General features: G+C 36.2%; 1 protein-coding gene across 9 annotated transcripts in view; it reads left to right on the top strand.

The window, feature by feature from the left end:
* The window catches only part of INPP4B (inositol polyphosphate-4-phosphatase type II B), a 753,420-nt gene that overhangs the window by 569,967 nt on the left and 161,505 nt on the right, over nucleotides 1–21,948 (top strand). For all 9 annotated transcript variants that reach the window (XM_034661577.1, XM_034661575.1, XM_034661579.1 and 6 more), the window contains 2 exons: nucleotides 15,945–16,075; nucleotides 16,461–16,565. In XM_034661577.1, the coding sequence (XP_034517468.1) occupies nucleotides 15,945–16,075; nucleotides 16,461–16,565 (236 nt within the window). The remainder of the gene's footprint in view (nucleotides 1–15,944; nucleotides 16,076–16,460; nucleotides 16,566–21,948) is intronic.

The following is a 21,948-nucleotide window of genomic DNA, read 5'->3' on the forward strand; positions in this document are numbered from 1 at the left end:
TGTATTGGGAAGGGAAGAGGGGAAGGTTCTGCTTACAAAGTACTCGGTATAACACCTTGCTTTTGAGCGGTTTACTAAATTACACGTTAAGGGATTAGTAATTAAAAAGCAAACCAATTCTTTGATCTAGCATGCCTGAAGGGTAGGGAGAAATGGCAACTGGCTTATTATAGAGTTGTTATAATGGAAAAGGACAGGAGAATGACATGTTAAAGACAACTCAGAGATCCTAACTACACAGAAAGTGTGTGTGTGTGTGTGTGTGTGTGTGTGTGTTTGTGTTTATGTGTGTCTTTGCCTCTGTTTATAATGCTTTAAGTTTTACAGTCTTTCAGCTTGGGTTGCACACAGACAAGTTATGTAGGTCTTGCCAAACTACCACCTATAAAATTTTTATAGTTTGTTTTAGTGTTGCCACATATTTTGTTTATGTTGAGTGTTTTCTTTGGATTTTGTCCTACTTCAAAGGTTTGCTGTGCTCATTCTACATTGAAATATGTTAGTTAGTAGATAAAATGATGGTACTTGTAGTGTCGATGCTTCATGACAGCTATAAATATAGTATTAAATCATGGTGTGCACAATATACGTTTAGGTGGGAGCTTCTGTGACCATATTGTGTTTGGCTTTATCAAAAAAGTATACCTTTCTACACTGTAAGATGAGTTTGAAAACCTATCTTGGTACAAAGAGTTTTAAAGAAATGAAGTATTCAGTGAAAATGAACTCCATGGTCTATAAAACTCTTCAGGAAAAGAAATAGTCTGATTTATATCATATATTTTCCTCGTTTGATCCCAGGGGTAGGGCAAGAGAGAAACTTTCTGGCATGTATGTTGGGAGTTTAGAGGAAAAGGAGGAATATTTTATAAGAATTAACTTTAAGACTTTCTTAGGTTTTATATAAAACATATAAATATTGTGTGTATGATGCAAAGAAGCAATCTTGTAAATAAAATATGAAAAATATGTACCAAAATGCTTTAGTAGGGAAAAATGTGATAGTGTTTGGAACATACAAAGTTTTACTACTATCTTTGGGAGAATGTACATAACTTGTCTTATATTTAGTGTTTGTAAATATGATACATACACTAAGTTTGTAGTGATAAAATGTTTTATATCATTGAAGGCAAACAGTTTTTTCAACACTGTATTTTCGAGTGTTGTGTATTCTATATTGTATAGCTATATGATAAAACTGTATCTATGTAAATATATGCCTAGATCCTAAATCTATTTCTTTTTTTTTTTTAAAGATTTTATTATTTATTTGACAGAGATAGAGACAGCCAGCGAGAGAGGAAACACAAGCAGGGGAGTGGGAGAGGAAGAAGCAGGCTCACAGCAGAGGAGCCTGATGTGGGGCTCGATCCCATAACGCCGGGATCACTCCCTGAGCCGAAGGCAGACGCTTAACCGCTGTGCCACCCAGGCGCCCCCCTAAATCTATTTCTTGAATGTAGTATATATGCTCTTATATAAGAAACAGATTGTCGGTATGATATTTTGAAATCCCAGGCTGGAAGCCTGGTTCCTGCACAGAGATAAATGTTTGAGAGACATGTTCACCATGTTTACTTAAATATTATCATATGCTGTTAAATTGGTTTCCTAAGCATTATATCTAGTTTGAGAGAAAGGCAGAAGATATTTCTCACCTTGTACCTTATCTTAACGCACTTCACGAATTTCATAAAAAAAAAGTTCATTTCTTTCAGACTTTTTAAAAAATGTTAGAATTATATATTCGGAATTAGAAACTAGAACTAGAATATATCCAGGTAAATTCTTTTTCAAAAACGTCCTCACTATATAAAAAGATATGCAATAGGATTCTACAACATAGTGACCCAGCCTGTCCATTTGACATGGTCTAACATTCTGAAATACAATTTATGTACTTTGTCTCAAGATTTATCAACAGACAAGGCTTCCCCTTCGCATGGCCTACAAGGCAGGCAGGATCCTGTGTCTGCTTACTTCTCCAGCCTCGTTCTATGCCTTCTGTATTCTGGCATGGCTGAAGAGCATACCTTTTGAGAGGTCTACCAACATTTGCATACTTGGATGAAATAAAGGCACACTGAAAATCTTTACTGACCTTAAAGAAACATTGATTAGTGGGGGAAGTGATAGGGAGCTAGCCATTCTGTTTAAGTCTCATATATATCAAATAGACCTCAAACCAATGAATCTCATAGATGTTTTATAGCGTGCTCTTTCATTTTTTTTCTCTTGGTATTTTTTCTCTCTCTTGCTTTCTTTCTCTGAGAAAAATCTTAAGTCCTAAAGATCCAAAGATAAGGAATAAGAAATATTACGTGAGGACTCCACTGGCGATTCATACCTGATTAGTGTTATTTCTTCTGTTTCATTTTTCTTCATGCAGTGTGGATGCTCAGTTGGAATAGTATATGGTATGTTACTTACCATGGAAAGTGCGCTAGCCCTACCGCGTCCCCATGCTGAGGGCAGATGCTGTGTGCCATTACGATCATCATTACGGGTTCTTGGCATCACATAATGAGAGGTCCTATAGAGTGCTTAGTATTATCAAGCTGGTGATAAAAATATGTGTTTTATTTTGCTGTTTGGGTATTATAATATCTGCACAGGACTGAATATGGCAAAACTCATTTAGAGTTTTTTTCTATTGTGCCAAGATTCTTGATTTAAAATGGATTGAGCAGGGGGAAAGTGTGTTGTAATGAGAAAACACAGAATTGGAATTTTTATGGACCTTAGTTCAAAAACCTATATCTGCTGCTCAATTCATGCTTCTGATTATAGAAAATTACTTACTCTTTCAATTTCCAGATTTTTATAGGTAATCATATTGTCTTACAAGACTACTGTGTTAATTATATGAACAATCAGGACAGTCTAGGGTTTTGTTTTGAGATGTGTGTGTGTGTGTGTGTGTGTGTGTGTGGTGTATAAGTGCAACTCTGGATTTGAAAGCTGGCTTCCCCAGACTCCACTTAATAGCTATGTAACGTGGCACAATTTACCTAACTGCTCTAATTTTCAGTTTTCTCAACTGTAAAGAAGGGATTAAATAATGAACTCACATGGTGATATTAAGGTTTAAAGTGAAGCATTGATAAAAAATGCCTGGTGTGCTCATACATAGGCCTTGAATCACGTACACAGGAGCCACTGCATATGTCAAAGCGAGTATTGTTGTTGATCTCAGCTGAGTGCTGTAGAGCTTCAGACACACAACTGAGTCTGTAATTTATTTTCATTTCCTTTAGCTTACTAACCTAGCACATCTCAAAGATAATGTACACTATACCAGTAGCACACATCCCCAGGGGGCAGAAAAGCAGACCTGGCATGTCTTCAGCCACAAAGCTGGTGTGTTCAGAGCTGAGACAGTGATCTTGGAATGAGAGTCATGCTGTAGATCAGTTAGGGCCTTCTGGGCCACAGAAAAGGAAGAACTTGTCAATCTTCTTATGCTATTTCAAGAATCTAGCAAACTACCTAGCATATAGTAAGCCCTCAGGAATGTAACATTTTTCCTAAGAACAACTGAAACTGTTAGCAGAGAATGCCATGATTGTGTTTAGAAAAAGGGAGGCACATGTGCAGGGATAAAACAATTTAGGGGATATTGTGGTCACCTCGGCTGATGATAATCGTGGCTTAGACCAGGATGGTGGTGGGAGAAATGGGGAAATATACATACACCTGCAAGTTTTTAAGCAGCTAAAATCAACAGGACTCCATGGTGGATTATATCCGGAGGTAAGGTGCTCAAGGATGACTCAAGCATTCTGGCCTCCATGACTGAACAGGTCAGTATATGTCATCGATATAGGGAATAGTAGGTGCACATGAGGTTTAGAAATAAAAAAGGAGCGCTGGCTGGTTCTCACTTGAACCATCTGGGTCCATACCATCCAGTACAGTAGACATGTGCCCCATATGGTGATTTAAACTTAAGTTAAAATTTGTTAAAATTAAATGAAATTTAAAATTCCATTCCTTAGTTACCTTAGTTACCTTTTAAATGCTTAATAGTCACATATGGCTGGTAGCAATGATATTAAATAGCACAGCTATGAAACATTTCCATAACCACAGAGAGCTTTACTGGACGGCTCAATTGTGGAATAACCAACAGTGGCATCTGTAATTTGAAAAAGAAGGGCTACAATATAAAACTCTGCTTTCTTCCTGCCCATTAGAATTTAATGTGGAGAATGAGCATGTTGACATCAAGCTTTCTACTTTACCCTTGCAGGTAAAAGATAGAAGGTTCCTTGTTCTTTTCTTCCAAGCTGTTAGTATCAAGATACACGTTCTGTGTATGATTTCTGGTGGGAATGAGGTTGTATAATGTTTCTAATGAAGAGTCCATTTGGCATAGTAGTTTAAAACATGGACACCAAAGACAGAGCTCCTGGGCTTAATCCCAGTTCTGTTACTTACAATCTGGGGGACCTTGGGTAAATTACTGATCTTCTCTAAGTCTCAATTTCCTCATTCATAAAATGAGGAAAATAATAATAACACCTATTCCAATGAGTTGTTGTGCATATTGAATGAATGAATATTTGTAAAGTTTTGCTTACAGTGCTTGGCATAAATAAGCATAATAAACACTGCATAAATATTTGTTAAATGAATAGAAAATAAATAAGAATTTTGTTCTGTTGTTGACATTCTTGGCAATTATGGTAGCCATGGCTGGCATCTGATAAGTGAACACTTCAGCAAAATATTTGAATGAGCCCTCTGTTGAGCTGGATGGAAGTGGCATTCAGATGAATCCCTCAGGTGAGAGATTTCAATCCTCCTATTCAGGCAGAAGCCATACTCCCCAGGAATTAAAATAAAAAAGAGAACAAGATTTACAGTCACAAAACCTGGGCAACAAGTCTTGATTCTGCCACTTACTAGCAATATGGCATTGAACAAATCACTTCTCAATTCTGTTCTTCTCATCTGTCTAGAGCAATGTTGCTCCATAGAACTTTCCATGGTAATGGAAATGTCCTGTAGCAGACTGTCAAGGATGATAGCTATGTGGCTACTGAGTGCTTGAAATGTGCCTACTGCAACTGAATTTTCAATTGTGCTTAGTCCAGCTCTGAAACAGTGATCTGCAAGGATTGCTTTGAACATAGAAAAAGAGATACATTCAATACAGAAGTATTTTTGATTACCTGGAAAGCTTTATGGTGTCCACCAAAGAACCCTAGTGCCAAGCATTTGGTGGAGCCACTTAAATGCCATCCTTGTGAAACTGAACTGGGTGATATCTGCACTCCAGGTCCAGGGATGGAAATTGGAAAGGAAAACAACCAGAAATGTTTTCAATTTCTAAAATTATGGGCAGGAATAATGAAAAGGTGCCAAGAGTGCCAGCATATTTTCTTGCTTTGCCAGCTGAACTTTCAGGTACAGTTAGTAGTTTTCTTGGATACCTAGAATGGAAAGGCATGTAATTAATAAATGTGGATTTCAGAGAAAATTCACATTATGTGCCACCACTTTAAACATCAGCTCAGAACACTGAGCTTTAAGATATTAAAAAAAAAAAGATGTCATCCACATTTGATGACTTTAAAACAGACTTCAAAGTGTAAATAAGATGTTACTCTGAAGTAAATGAACACCAAATCACCTTTATCAGGCACAGCAAATAAACTTTTAGGGGTGGAATAAGACATGTTTATTATCCCTCTTTTTTTTTTTTCTAACACAGTTACCTAAAATGAAATGATGGAATCTGGCTATTTATCAGTACATGCTGCTTCTGTGGTCACAACTACATCCTACCGTGTTCCAACGTTTAGTCTTTGCACATAACCTGGAACCTTCCTGAGTGTATGGTACAACAGCCACTTATTTTAATGTCAAGTGAAAATCAGAGTGAATGACCATGGAGAATAGCCAGTCATTTTTCAGTGAAAAGAGTGACTTGCAGACTGCAGCTTAACCACATCGTCATTTTTGTAAACGCACTTTTTTTTAAAAAGCCTGTGATTTATGGATGCCATTTTTATCCCCATATGGGTTAGAGCACAGACGGTTTGAATTGTGGGTTGAACATACTGTGAAAAATATTGTGAAACTTGACATCTGGTTGAACTTGTTCAATTTTATGGTGTCTCCCAACCACTTTATGAAATTGAAGCCACCCACCAGTCATGTATGTCATTGGGTCTTTGACTGCTTAGTATTTAATTTTTTTTTCCTGATGGGTAAATTCTGTTATGATTTCTTTTGCATTTGTTTTAAGGTCTGATTTGGCCTAATGAATGAGAGCAGCTTGGCTATTAGACTTTGCACCCGTGTGCACCCACATCAGTGTCAGTACAGTAACTACCAGAAGGTTCTGGGGAAGCTGTAGAGCTGTCTTGATTCTACAGAATGGTATCGTGCAGCCCATTGTAGGGAAATATTTCTATCTACTTGGATAATAACAATTTCAAATAACATCTTAATGCCTTTTTTACTGGGCCATAGCCTTTGGTATGTAAATTTTTATCAGGCTCTTAGGTCTTACTACATTCTTGTAAATGGATTAACTATGATTCTCAGGTACTCTTTAGTACAATGATTACTTTTTGTAATTTCAGAAATTTTTGAATTTGCACACCCAGATTTTAAAATTGTATTATTCCAGGTTCACGATTCTAATAAAATTAGGTGTTCCCACGTGGAGCTTTGGCCTCAACACTACAGAGATTTCTTGTGAATGTCCCTTACACAAGCTAAGCATCTCTGTAGTCATTTTTCTTTTGAAGAAGTCTAGAAGGGTGTTGCTGTGGCCGATGTCAGAGAAAGTACTGCCTGTGCTCTCTTCTAGGATTTTCACAGTTTCGTGTCTCACATTTAGGTCCTTAATCCATTTCGAGTGATGGTATAAGAAAGTGGTCCAGTTTCATTCTTTTGCATGTAGCTGTCCAGTTTTCCCAACCCATTTGTTCAAGAGACTTTTTCCTATTGCATATTCTTTCCTCTCTGTTGAAGATTAGCCAAAAATATCTGTAAAATAATGGTGAGAAAGCTAAAAGACCATGAAAGAGCCTGAACTGTATTCTAGATTTTTCCATCCCATCCCCTTCCCCCAACTTTTGGCACCAGAGAGGAACATATACTTTTGCACCCTTGTGATAGAATCCCTGTAGAGTTAGTGTATTAGTGAGTGTTCTCCAGAGAAACAGAACTAATACCGTGTGTGTGTGTGTGTGTTTGTGTGTGTGTGTGTGTGTGTAGAGCGAGAGAGAGAGACAGAAACAGACAGAGACAGAGAGATTTATTATAAGGACCTGGCTCACATAATTATGATGGCTGACAAGTCTTAACATCTTCAGGGTGAGTCCACAAGTTGGAGACACAGGAGAGTCTATGATACAGTGCTAATCCAAAGGCCAGTGATTTTAAAGCCCAGGAAAGGTGAGTGTTTCAGTTTGATTGCAAAGGCAAGAAAAAATCAGTGTCCCAATTCAAAGTCAGTCTGTCAAGAGGAATTCTCTTACTCAGGGAGGGGATGGCTTTTTGCTCTATTCACCTTCAACTGATTGGATGAGGCCCACCCAAAGTAGTGAGGGCAAGAGCTTTACTCAATATACCAATTCAAATGTTAGTGTCACCCAGAAACCCCCACCATAGCATTTAACTAAATATCTGGACGTCTTGTGGTCCAGCCAAATTGACACATAAATTAACCATCACAATAAGAAATGCCATATGAAGATACATTTTTAAATCTTTCTCCATCCCTAAAGAAGACGTGACTAATCCAGAGTTACGGACCTAGATCATACAAGGTTAGAGGACTCAACAGTGTCTCATTTATCTATTGCATTTATTCATTTTAACTGGGACAGAGCTCAACATTCTACTTTAGGTTAGATTATATTCTGACTTTTCTCTCAAATTTCAGGAAAATAAAAGACAACAGTCTGCAAACAAACCTTGCATTCAGTCGGTCCACAGGCCTATATTGAATACTTCCTACAAAGTAAGGACTGTGGTAGGACAAAAAAGATGAATAAAACAAGTCTGCCACACTCATAGGCTCAGAGCAAATATTCCCCCTGTTGGAATTCCTCCTCGAACACATCATCAGTAGGCTTTAAAACTATGTTTTAAATAGAAGATAAACTCTCCTTTTTAAATGATGTTCTATTTTAGTGATCTTAAGCCTAATTTTATTTTATTTTTTTTAGCAGCAGAAACCTTTTTTTTTCCATACAGAACTGTACATGGAATTTCAGTATTCAAAAACATTTAATTGGAGCTGGTGTTGTGCTGGAGTAAGGAAAAGGGCCTGATGCCTGTTCATGTACTTGACTTTTCTTTTGTCAATACTCTCCCCTGTCCCTCTAGCCACAACAGCCCTGGGGGTGTAGGGAACAAAGTTTAAAAACTATTCATCTATTTAATATTCTTGCTAGTGCTTTATGTATTATATGTAAAAACTTGAAAGCAGGTTTGGCTGTTTTCTTCCAGTTTCCCTAGGACTTATTTTGTGTTCAATTATTTCTCTTCATTCTTCATAGAGTTGTTTGTTTATTTTTAATCTCATTTCTCTCTTTATGCTATTCAGTAGTTTTGTGTCTCAAGCATGTAATGTTCTTAGTAGTATGTTCCTTTATGGAAGTTTCAGAGGATCATAACAATCTCCAGAAACTTGCAGTTTTGCTGAAGAGGAAAAGCATGTATTTTTGAAATATTTAAACAAAGTAAGACAAAACAAGCCATGTAGACAGAAAGTGCACCGTAAGGTTATTTCCAGAGATCGACATGAATATTTCATCAAGTATCAAGAATATCATACTTTTACAGTTGCAATGCCAAGATCCAGAGTGTTAAGATATTTCTCAAAAAAAAAAAAGTCATTTCTCAAGTAAGCCTTTAGCAATCACCTGTCTCCTTTGAGATTTATTTTATCTGATTTACCTTGTATTTTTGTAGGTAGCAAAGCAAAAGAGAATGGATGGCAGTAAGTGCCAAAAAATGTTTAATGTGTAAGAGCTTATTAATATTTGAATATTCAGTCTTTCCTTTCCAACATCTTTGTGTCTACCTCTTGGACTCTAAGAGAGTCCTAGCCTGTCTCCTAGAAGGTTTGTTTTAAAGATAGAGCTCTAGTGAGAGTAAAGTAATGAATTTATAAAAGATGGTATGTGTTTAGGAGGGCAGTGGATTTTCCAGAAAGACATTTTTGCTGTTATTGTTGTAAGGTTGCAATTGAAGGAGACGGCTTTTTAAGCAGAAGCTGTTGTTGCTGTGAATAAATGAGAATGTTTGTAGATGGGAAGGAGTATTTTTTAAAAATATTTTTCTGTGGATTAAAAATGCATTTACACAACCCATCTCTCTTGCCATTCACACCAAAGGCTTACTGAAGATGTGTATTTAACTATAACGTCGATGCCAAGATTGCTGCCTAAAGGAATGTGGCAACATGCGGAGACTGGGCTCTCTCTCTGGGTCTTATAATACTGGACACCAGTATGCACTTGAACGTATTTTATTTTATTTATTTTTTTTAAGATTTTATTTATTTATTCGACAGAGATAGAGACAGCCAGCGAGAGAGGGAACACAAGTAGGGGGAGTGGGAGAGGAAGAAGCAGGCTCATAGCAGAGGAGCCTGATGTGGGGCTCCGATCCCATAACACCGGGATCACGCCCTGAGCCGAAGGCAGATGCTTAACCGCTGTGCCACCCAGGCGCCCCTGAACGTATTTTAGAGAATATCCGTTTTCATGCACTGCACACCTAGTAGCCGTGCCATTCTAACTAAAAGGTTCAGAAGTAAAAATATCAAATTATGATGACTCACCTTTTGTTCAAAGCTAACTTTAAAAGTACATAAAAGTTTACAAGTGTAGTCTTAGAAGTCAGTAGCCCCACTCATTCCAAACCCCACTCATTTAGCTTATATGCATTAAACACCTTCAATAAATAAGGCCCTCTGGTTTTGTTGTGTTTTAGTTTAGTTTTGTGTGTGTGTGCTTGTGTGTTTCTTTGTTTTTGCACTGGGGAGTTGTACGAGGTGAGGAAAGAGTGGACATGGGGAGTATAGTCTAAAAGACTTTGCATTCTGGTGACTCTGAGACTAACAAGCTGTTTCATTTAGATGCTTCCATCTGTGACACAAGAGGTTTCAAATTATTCTCTGAACTTTCTTCCAACTGTAGCACTCTATGAGTTGGTAGTGGCTTTTTTTTTTTTAACTATATCAAAAAGATATATTCTAGACTAGATATACCCTAGTCTAACAGGGTATTTTGGAATAATCACAGTGGAAGAGCACATGTCGAGTGGCATATGTAGTCTTTCCACCTCTAACATGTTAGCAAAACGACATATAATAGGGGAAATCGGTAACATAAAACATACAGATACGTACAGAAGACCTTTATCACCGATGCATAAAAATACTTGTGCTTTTTTGAACTCTATTTGTGATACATATATCATTAAGGCTTTTTGTCTAGTGCTTAACCAATCACTGATACGTAACTGACAGTGGATGGTAAGAGGGTGTGCCATGCCTGGGGGAAACCCATCAACTATTTGGTGGCAGACCAATTAAGTTGGATCCCTTTGAACTTGGAGAGGACAGCAACTTATCCTAAGTAGTTGAAGCAAAGCCTGAATATGCGCTTTTCTTTCCTGCTCACGGCGCCACTGCCCTCACCCGCATCTGACAGCTTGCGGAATGCCTGGTCCGGTGATACGGTGTCCCACGTGACATCGTTCCTATCAGAGGACACTTGCTCTAACAAAGGAGCTGCAACAGTGAGCTTACAATAACTGCATGCCCCACCAACCCAAAGCCACAAACTGATACAATAGTGGAATAATATTAGTCATGAAAGGCTCAGCCAAGGCACTACTTGAGGGGGACAACACTACAGGATTGGAGTACTGACCTCCGTGATGAAGATTGTATGCTAAACCAACAGCCGATAGAAGATGTCATGCCTACCATAGGTAGAACACACAGCTCTGGGAAAAAGGGTGAGCCCTTTTTACAGTCAATCCCAATGCCCCACTAGTGGCTTTGTGCCTCCTCTCCCTACCACCTTAGACTTTGCCAGTTAGAATCCTGGTTCTTGAGGCATGGGGAGGGGTAGTTCTGTCCATAACCCATAAAGAGGCCTACTCAACTGGAAGCTATGTTTGGTTCACACGTGATGTGGTTGTCTTGCATTTTTCACTACAGTGTTCTAGCAAAGATAGCAAGGGATACTGTACTTAACACCGTGAGGAAGTAGGGCTGCTGCTTCATTATCTGAGGAAAGAGAACTATGTCTAATACTTAGATGTGCTCCATGCCCAGAAGTGAATGGGAAATTACAGCAGCTAAGATTCCATAAGAGCGAGGAAACCAAGGGTCTAATCACTTGGCATTAATGTCAGGGTCACTTCCCCTAGACCAGCTGAAGCGCCAGTGGAACATGACGAAAATCTAGAATGAGTGGTAGAGGAGATTGGTGAGCAACATCAACTAAGGCCCCGACGATCACTGGAATATTGGATATTGTAACATGGTTCATGACCTCATTTGGGGGAATTGCATCTGGCCATCACTTTGAAGGATTATACTTGAGCTCCCTTTCAGGGAAGATATGAGGATGCTGTTTCATATGTGACGTGGATATCAGGAAATGATGGAAGTGAAAACTCTGCAAAGGGTTGCCTGTCCTGGGCCCAGGTGATGTACTTTCTATACTGGCTCCACCTTAAACTCTTCTCAGGTTTTGCATCCTTGCTCAATGGAGAGCTCCAGATACTAGTACCATTGTCATCTATGTCCCTAACACCACCACCTGTATCAGCCTTCCTCAGGGTGAAGACCAGGTACTAACATGCCCCCAGTTGCATCTACCCTGGAAAGATGCAGAGTGGTTCTGCTACCTATGACCAGATCTAAGACAGTTGTGTCTCCACTGGGATATTGCTTCCCCAGTGGCCACCCACAAGAGGCTACTGGAAGTGCAGAGGCATTAATGTCCCATGGGATTAAGCTTTACCAATGAAATACTCTAGAAGGTGGTAAGGAACTAGCATATAAATAGTGGTTCTTCCACCTAGTAAACTTTTTCAAGGAGCTTTAGTTCCATATAATTTATCTAGAGCTGTTTCCCATGACCAAGTAACCAGCCATGTTTTCTTGTGAAGATCTGCCCAAGTCAGTAACCTCCCACTTGATGTCTCCTTTCTCTTTGTCCTATAACACTTCTCTTCTTACCTCCTCCTTGCTGACCTGGGACTGCTTGATCTCAGTCTACTTTCTAGAGAATCTGGCTTGAGCTACAAAGCAAGTTCTTCAATGTCAAGGTTTTGCTCACTGAGTAACAAATTAAAATATAGTATAAACAACCCTTGCCTTCTCAGCTGAAAAGTTTCCTGATTTGGGTACCCCCACGAATCTACTCTCTTTATCTTAATTTTAATGCATTGATGTAATTAATGTCTTTCATTCTCTTAAACTTACAACCACTTTCTTACTATGTCCCATTTTGTTTTCTAACTTTTTCATTACTCTGTTCTGGTTTCTTACACCTTTATTCTATAGTCCCCCTGTATTTGAGGTTTTTTCAATGCAGAGAAACCTTATGTTGGTTGTTTTTCCCTTTCAGAACATGTAGCTATTCAGTGCCATTGTTTAGAACAAATGAGCAGTGAATGCCAGGTTTCATCTATATATTTCTATGTATAATTTTTGAAATGTTGGCGGAGTGTAATAAATTTTATTTTATTTATTTATTTATTTTTAAAGATTTTACTTATTTATTTGACAGAGAGAGACAGCCAGCGAGAGAGGGAACACAAGCAGGGGGAGTGGGAGAGGAAGAAGCAGGCTCCTAGTGGAGGAGCCTGATGTGGGGCTCGATCCCAGAGCACCAGAATCACACCCTGAGCCGAAGACAGACACTTAACGACTGAGCCACCCAGGCACCCCATGTAATAAATTTTAAACAGCAGATTATCCTTTCAGCTTATCTCAAGTTACTCCCCAAGAACACTAAACTTTTCTCACCACACTTTGCTGGGCTTCTTTTAGGGAAGGAGATGTACCCCATCCCAGTATCCTACAAAGTGGTCAGTGGCTTCACTCTCACCCCCTCTTCGCTCCCTCACCACATCTCTTTTCATTATTCTTTCTGATAAGGATTCAGAAACAATGTAAGTTGTAGACCCATGGTGCATCTATTAGTATTAAATAGGAATACTTAGCTAACATTTTCATTATAACAGTATATTGGAGGTAAAGCCTAAAACCTTACATATTAAGTTGATATATCACACTTGGTATTTATCTCACCTCTGACCTAATTGCCAGATTCTTCTAGACTTGGATATCTCAAGCTTTTGGAATTATTTATTTGTGTTGGTTATTGTTGTTTTGTCCTGAATTTGAATACTCTGCCGTTGGAGTGCACACAGAGAACTTGACTCCAGAGTTGTCCAATGTCCTCCGTGTCTCAGCTTGGGTCATGAACTTCCTTTACTCTCATTGTCTATTAATTAATCATGTCTTTTCCTATGAAGGTTGTGTGATGGTAGCTAATCTGTGGAAGAGTTAAGAATGGATTAATGTTCACACAAATTGTAAAACCTCGGATAAAAGACGCAGCAGCACTATACCACATCCCCATTGAAACAAAACAAAGGCAGCGACAAACATTTGAAAGCAAGTCACATTTTTGCACACCATCCATTATTCTTGCATTTAACAGGATGTTCAAGATTCTACATCTTCTGAATTTATTAGCTTGGTATTTAGCATATTTCACAGCCAAAATAGCAAAGAAGGCTCATTATTGCTAGTTAAATTAGCCTCATGAAAATGTTGTTGGTAAAAGGTTACAGAAATGAATAAGAGATCTAACCAAGCAGCATATTAGACCATTTGTCATTATAATTTAAAAAGGCATTCTGATGATTTGAATTAACTTGGCTAAAGGGTAGAGAATTAGATAAAAGGTAATAATTAAAACCTAAATGGCATGATTAGCTCTTCCTTTTGATAAAGAAAAGACAAAACATATGCATACCGCATTTACTTAATTTGTCTTCTTCAGAGAAACTGAGGCCAATAAATCATACCTGATTATACCACTTATGGGCTTTTAAGAAATTTTACAGCAGGATGCCTGGGTGGCTCAGTTGGTTAAGCATCTGCCTTATGCTCAGGTCGTGATCCCAGAATCCTGGGATCCAGTCCTACATCTCTATCCTTGCTCAGCAGGGAACCTGCTTCTCCTTCTGCCTGCCACTCACCCTGCTTGTGCTCTCTGTCTGAGAAATAAATAAATAAAATCTTTAAAAAATTTTTTACAGCTATATTATGTATAAACTGGGTTACTTGAATATCTTGTGATTCCTTCAGACATAGAAAGCCCTTTCCACTTTATTTTTTTCCACATTATTTTATTTTGGATTTCTGAAGTCTAGAATTTAGCTATTTTTCTATTGAGTTTTTAGTGTTGCTTTTTTAACTTAATGTCATATATATATATATTTTGTAAAGATAGTTAAGTTTTTGTCATCTTTGTGAAGTTTTTATCAGGGAGAACATTTATTTTACTTGTATTTTTTGTACCTCTTTGACATACAGGACTTTAACGTTTGTGTGACCTAAGCTCTTCATATCTTCCTTTGTGTTAAAATTATTTTTTTATTTTATTTTAATTCCAGTGTAGTTGACATACAGTGTTATATTAATTTTAGATGTACAATATAGTTCAACAATTCCATATATTACTCAGTGCTCATAAAGATAAGTGTACTCTTAATCCCCTTTACCTATTTCACCCATCCCTCCCCCTACTCAACTCCCCTTTGGTAACCGCTGTTTGTTTGTTCTCCATAGTTAAGAGTCTGTTTATTGGTTTGTCTCTTTTTTGTTTTGTTTCTTAAATTCCACATATGAGTGAAATCATATGGTATTTGTCTTTTCTGACTGGTTTATTTCACTTACCATTATACTCTGTAGATCCATTCATGTTATTGAAAATGGCAATATTTCATTATTTTTATGATTGAATAATAATTCCATTATATATAAATATATGTATATGTGTATATATACCACTTCTTTAGCCATTCATCTATTGATAGTCACGTGGGCTGCTTCTGTAATTTGGCTATTGTAAATAACACTGCAATAAACATAGGGGTGCAGATATCCTTTTGAATTACTGTTTTGTATTCTTTGGATAAATACCCAGTAGTGCAATTATTGGATCATAAGGTAGTTATATTTTTAACTTTTTGAGGAACCTCTGTACTGTCTTCCACAGTAGCTGTACTGTTTTGCATTTCCACCAACAGTGCAGGAGGGTTCCTTTTTCTCCACATGCTCACCACCACTTGTTGTTTCTTGTCTTTTTTATTTTAGTCATTCTGACAGGTGTGAGGTGACATCTCATTGTGGTTTTGATTTGCATTTCCCTGATGATGAGTGATGTTGAGCATCTTTTCACGTGTCTGTTGGCCATCTGGATGTCTTTGGAGAAATGTCTATACATGTCTTCTGCCCATTTTTTAGTTGGATTATTTGGGGGTTTTTGGTGTTGAGTTGTATTAAGTCTTTATATATTTAGAATACCAACTCTACTGGATACATCATTTGCAAATATCTTCTCCCATTCCATAAGTTGCCTTTCAGTTTTGTTGGTTGTTTCCTTTGCTGTGCTGAAGCTTTTTTATTTTGACGTTATCCCAATAGTTTATTTTTGCTTTTGTTTCTCTTGTGCCAGGAGACATATCCTGAAAGATATTGCTATGGCTGATGTAGGAGAATAATTTTTTTTTTTAAATAAGTACGTAGAGCTTTCCTGAAATGGAGGGTGAATCCATTTCTTAATAGTTCGGCAACGTTTATTAGGTGTTCCTTGTCTGTGGACTTAAGATCAAAATAATTATTTTCTCCTCTTTTGTATTTTTAATAGAAACCAGGAGCTAAAAGAACTTGGTGAGCTTTCTCCACACTGGGACAATCTACGGAAAAATGTCCTTACTCACTGTGATCAAATGGTGAATATGTACCAAGATATTCTGACAGAGCTTAGCAAGGAAACAGGTATGAAAGCAATAACGTTTTTACTTATTCAAACTGAATTGCATTTCATGTATGTTAGGTGAAAACAATAATACACATTGTTGTTATGGATATAGAAGAGCCAGAATAAAATTTAAAAAAACTTTTTATTTCTCATTCTACCATCTTGGCATGATAGACCAGGAAGAAACAAGTTGCACTATTTTACCTGATGGCATTATTAAAAGAATAACTGAGAATTTTTTAAATTGAATTTCTGTAAAGAAAATCAGCTTATACAAAATATATTTTTTCTTTCTGAAATCCTTGTAACATTTTTCCATGTCAAACATACTTTTCAACATACACGCACACACACACATTTATTAATCATTTACTATTAATGTTCAATTTTTTTTCTGCCTAGGGTCCTCTTTCAAATCAAGCAGCAGCAAAGGAGAGAAAACATTAGAATTTGTTCCAGTAAATCTACATCTGCAAAGAATGCACGTACACAGCCCTCACTTGAAAGGTAGTGTATATAATATTCTTTTTTAAGTGGGCAAATTCTGTTAGTATGTACTTTTTTAAAAAGCTTGACTATTGGCAGAATTTAAAATTTTAGAATTATATAAAGTTGAAGATGAAAGAATTGAAGTTGATAATGACTGTAAATGCTACAAAAGGGACTAAAGTATTTTTGTTGCTGTGTTTCTGAACAATACTTTAAAAATGTGGCACCTGAATTGAGTTACAGGTGAATATGCAAAATAAATGTAAACTTCCTTAAGTAGTATCAGTGATGGCTGATAACCATGCTAGTGTTTGAATTAGGAAAAAAAAAGGAAAAACAAGACTTGTTCATTTTGTGCTTACCTTGAAAAATCAAAGCCCAAAGATGGACTCATAGGCCATTTTTCTGACTTAGTGGTGACTATCCACAGTTACCCCCTTCTCTATGAGAAGGGAATTTATAAAAAAAAAAAAAGGTGGTAGAGGATTTTACTGTACTTAGATATGAAAACATTTTTCAAGGGAAAGTGTATAGATTTCTTATAAACATACTTCAGTAAGATTTATAGTGAATATCATATTATATTCCTTGTCATTCTAGGTAAGTCCTTGCTATTTCTTAGTAAAATATATTTTAAAATACTCATCTCCCTTTTCCTTTAACTTATTGCTACATCAATTTTTGTGCGTAAGTAAGCTGATTATCTGCCCCTATTCACATACAGCAGAAGTCCCATATTATGCTTTTTGTCCCACTTTGTTGTTAACAAAGCTCTTTACCTCTCTTCCCTCCTAAAAGTCTCTCTTTAATGATAAATGCTATGGTCATCCTACTAGTTCCCAGCTTCCTAGGGTGCTAAAAGTTACTTTAGATCATTCAATCCCCCATGATAAGTGTATGGGTATGCAAACATACACAGGTACAGCTAAAGACATGCTAACACCCTATTTTGTAGCCATTGTCACAATATAGAGGTTCTAGATTTTAAAAAGTTAAAATCTGTGTTCTTTTAGAACCATCTGAAGCTTTACAGCCAGAAAAAATTAACCATTTTTCTGAGTTTGTGCATACGGTTGTGTATCTACAACCAGCTAATGTGCAAGTTTAAGTGTAGTTATGCCATTCTGATGTATAATTTTAATACTTTTAGTAACCCTTATCAACTATCTGAAATTTTAACCTGGAGCCTTTTCACCAAAAATTATGTCAATGAAAGAACTGAAATAAAAATGAGATGGATTGGCCCAAAGCATTTAGGAAATCTTCCTTGATGACTGAGTATCTGTCATTAGTTTGAACATAACATCTAATGGTTTTTAAAATCATCAAAACCAAAGTATCAACAAATAATAAAGAAGCTAAAGTAATTAAGAGCTACCTGACAACCCATAAGTTTTTTTTTCTAATGACCAATATGAAATGACTTTAATGGTAGAATAAAACATTTATATATTTTGGAGTGAAACAGAATTTCAGCTTTACCACTTTTTATATATGACCTTAATTCTGTTATTTAATCTTTCTAAGCAAGTTGTTGCCTTCCCAATTAAGCGAATTTGAATATGTAAAACACCTAGAATGAATAATAGCCATTATGATACAGGTAGCATTTGCCATCACTGGAACAAAATGGATCTTTCGATTTTATCAGCGTTGTTAAAAGGAGAAACGTGATCAGTTAAGAGCCTATTAAGGGACAATGAAATCTTGAAACAAGAAGTACCCAGATTTAGAGAAAAGATGATTTAGAAAGGCATTTTGGAAAAATTATCATATGCAAGTACTTAATGACTGATAGACTGAAGAAATGAGAGAAGGCTAACTTCAGGGCAGCCATGGATGGATAGCAGTATCATCAAACCAGATGGCTTCTTGGGGCCGAACTGATATGAATGTATACTTAAATATGCATTTTCAAGTATTTGGCAATGATCCTAAAATACTTCCGTCAAACAAAGAAAAATTATTTTCTAAGTGACATCTCATTGTACTTATTTCTTGAAAACAAAACAAAAGCAGAAATGTAAGGTCTGTAAAGACCATATTTCCAAATAAGGTCATATTCTAGGTTGTCTTTCTTGGGGAGCACAAATCAACCCATAATGACAAGATATATAAAGGAACTTCTTCTTTGTGATGACAAATATCAAGTAGTATAGAAAAAAGCAAAATTTTGGTGTTATAGAACTAAGGTACAACTCTTAAGCTAGAGGATTTTTGACATAGCAGTTTTCAGAAAGACTTCTTCTTTTTGAAGACCTACAGGAGAAAATGTGGGAAAAGACTAGATATCTTAATAGCCAAGAATTAATGCAAAGGTATTGAATTTTACTGCATACTGATTTTTTTCCCAAGGCTACTCATGTAAATTTTATATATATATATACACATATGTATATATATGTATATATATGTGTGTGTATACATAAATATGTATGTTGTATGTATATATAATTTTATATACATCATATATATGTGGTATACATATCATATATGTAATATTGAATATTAAGCTTATATATTTTTTAAATATTTATGTATATATAATAAGTTTAAATTTTATTATATAATAAGTTTAAAATTTATTATTTGAGATTGGAAGTCAGATAAAAAGTAAGTGCTTATAGACTAGATCACCAACTATATGTTTTAATAGAAATTAAAAACTTGACTGAATTTTTGGGGTCCTGCCACTCACTTCTTAGACATTGATCAAGTTAATAACTTTTCTGAGCATTGGTTTTCTTATTTGCAAAATAAAATGGTTAAAAGTTGTAGATGGCAGTCGGTCAAATTTCTACTTATTATATAACATGTATTCAGCACATTAAATGAATTGCAGTTAAATTTATTTAAGATCCGTGGTTACTGATTTGAATGTTTAGCTGAATTACAGACAACATTTTGCAAGGTAATGATGCAGTAAAATTGGCCAAGCCTTGGTATTTCACTGGTGAGTTATTTGGATGTAGTCTAGATTTATTTTCATTCTTACCATTAGTAAATTACATCAATCTGCATTTGATTAATATGCCTGCTATATTTGGAGAGGCAGCTTTGCAAACAATACCAGGCAGATGCACCAAATACAAGGCTAATGTCTAGCTCTAGAAAAAAGTAACTGAGCAGAACTAATGTTGTCATGTCTCATACTGACAAATGAAATAACCTCCATTTAATGTCAGATGCCCCCAGACCCATTAAGTTAATTTTTCACCCTTATTCATTACTTATATTAAGTGCAACAAATACAATCCCAATAGAGATCTTAGACAGCAGTGACAATAACAAAGACAAAACCCTGAATTTATGAACAAAATTTTCCACCTCGATAAATTTTATTTTCATAGAAAGTCAGTTATGAATATTATAAAATATGGATTCTTATATTATTCTATGTTTAAGTTATTTTATTTTATGTTATAGATATATAATAGCATATTATAATATGTAGCAGAGAGAGAGAGACAGAGAGACAGAGAAAGATAGAAAGAAAGAGGAAAGAAAGAAAGTAAAGAAAAGAAAAGAAACGGGAAAGAAAAGAAAGAAAAAATCTACTATAGTATATCATAAAGCTATAGTTGGAATTAGGTGCAATGTGAGCCAGAATTTACTGTGTAAGTATGGATGAGTCATCTAACCTCTCTGCCCCTTAGTTTTCTAATCTCCAAACTGAAGGAAGGAGCAAATGAGGATCTATTTAGAACTCCCTGATTTCTGTACCTTGAGTTTGGGCATATCGGCTCATCAATGAAGTATAATTACGTTTCAGTATGTTGCCAAATTGTTTGGACTGTTTTGAAGTAGATTTCCCTTAAAATTCCTTATTGTTTTGTGATTCATGTCAAAGTCATTTTGTGGGTCATTTTGAAGTCAGGGATTATGCTTAAATTGTTCCTTGAAATGAGATCAGCATGTCTGCACTTTTTTTTTTTTCTTCATTAGCACTATTTTTATAGTTGTAGGAATTTTAAAAAGATCTTCTGGGAAAAAAATAGACTTATTATCTCATATCTATTATTAAGTGGCTTTTTAAAGGCTATGAGGCAGCCCTATTATTAAATTTCAAACCAAGCTAGTATCTTTAGCTTGATGAGATTCAACAACTTGAATTCCACTTCCCCATTATGCTGTGTATGATGCCATTTTCACAAAGCCTAGGACAATTTTTGTGATATAAACTATCAAAGAAAGAAGACACAGATTATATTAAGAAAGGAAAAAAAAGGACCTCTGATTTTTTTTTTTGCTCACATTTTCTGTAAAATAAATGTCCACATAGATTTTTATTATTGTTTCTTAGTATCAAAAATCTGAAAGCTTTTATTCTATAGAGTTAAGGGCTATTCATAATAATAATTACTAAATAATTGGCCATGGGGGATTGAACTCAATCTCCAGCTCTTTTTCCCTCCCAGGCGGCTAGATAGAGAGGAGGCATAGAAAATTCCAACCCTCTAATCACTTGGCTGGATTCACTGGCAACCAGGCCCAGTCCTTAGATGAGGGTCGAAAGTCACTTCATTAACATAAGAAAAGACATCTTTAAAGCTCTCAACACTTAAGAAATTCCAAGGATTTTAGGACCACTGGGCCAGAAAAGGTAACAAAGACCAAATTTATTTATTTCCTATTATTATTAACCAACAAAAATTCAACTGAGTAATTTAAAAGTTCAAATTGGCTTTACTGAATGATTCATGAATCAGGCATCCCGCCTAACAAATGAAAGAGAGCTCTATAGAGCTGCAAAAAAGGAAAGATTTTTAAAGTTAGGAAGTGAAAAAAAAGAAATTATTGGCAAAGGAATCTGTTGTTTTAGGCAAAGTCATCCTCCTGAGGGTAATGGAAAGGGTCTTTCAGTAAATTTCCTAGTGCTGACCAAGAAATTCTACATTGACTGGTTAAAGGTTACATTCCTGGGAGGCTGAAAGTGCGGTTAGGTCAGTACTAAGTAAGCCTGCATTTGCCAATGTGGGTCCTTTACACAAGTGACTATTTTGAGCCTCTGGCTTTTTTATTTTTACATTGTAAATCACAATATCAGAGTTATCAATGCTTAAAAATTAACACTTCAAAGCAACTTTTTGAAGATCTCAAATGAATGAAGGTGAAGGTTTTATAAGCCTAAATTCTTTGAACCTCTACAAAATACGCACTTAAAGATCCCAGCTTTCTGAGGACTTGTTCTAATCAGGGTAGATAGAATCAAAAAGCACAGAGAAAAGTGAGAGAGGCAAGAGAGACCTTATTTGTTCTTTCAACATTCAGACATCAACCCTACTCATTGTCTCTACAGAGAAAACCTTTTGATATTAATGGAATATCAAGGTTGGTTTGTGAGGTGGGGAGATGGGAGAAATGGCTTCTGGAATATCGATACGGTATTCAGTTCTGCCAG

Source organism: Ailuropoda melanoleuca, chromosome 5, assembly GCF_002007445.2.
Source record: "Ailuropoda melanoleuca isolate Jingjing chromosome 5, ASM200744v2, whole genome shotgun sequence".
NCBI classification, from domain to species: domain Eukaryota; kingdom Metazoa; phylum Chordata; class Mammalia; order Carnivora; family Ursidae; genus Ailuropoda; species Ailuropoda melanoleuca.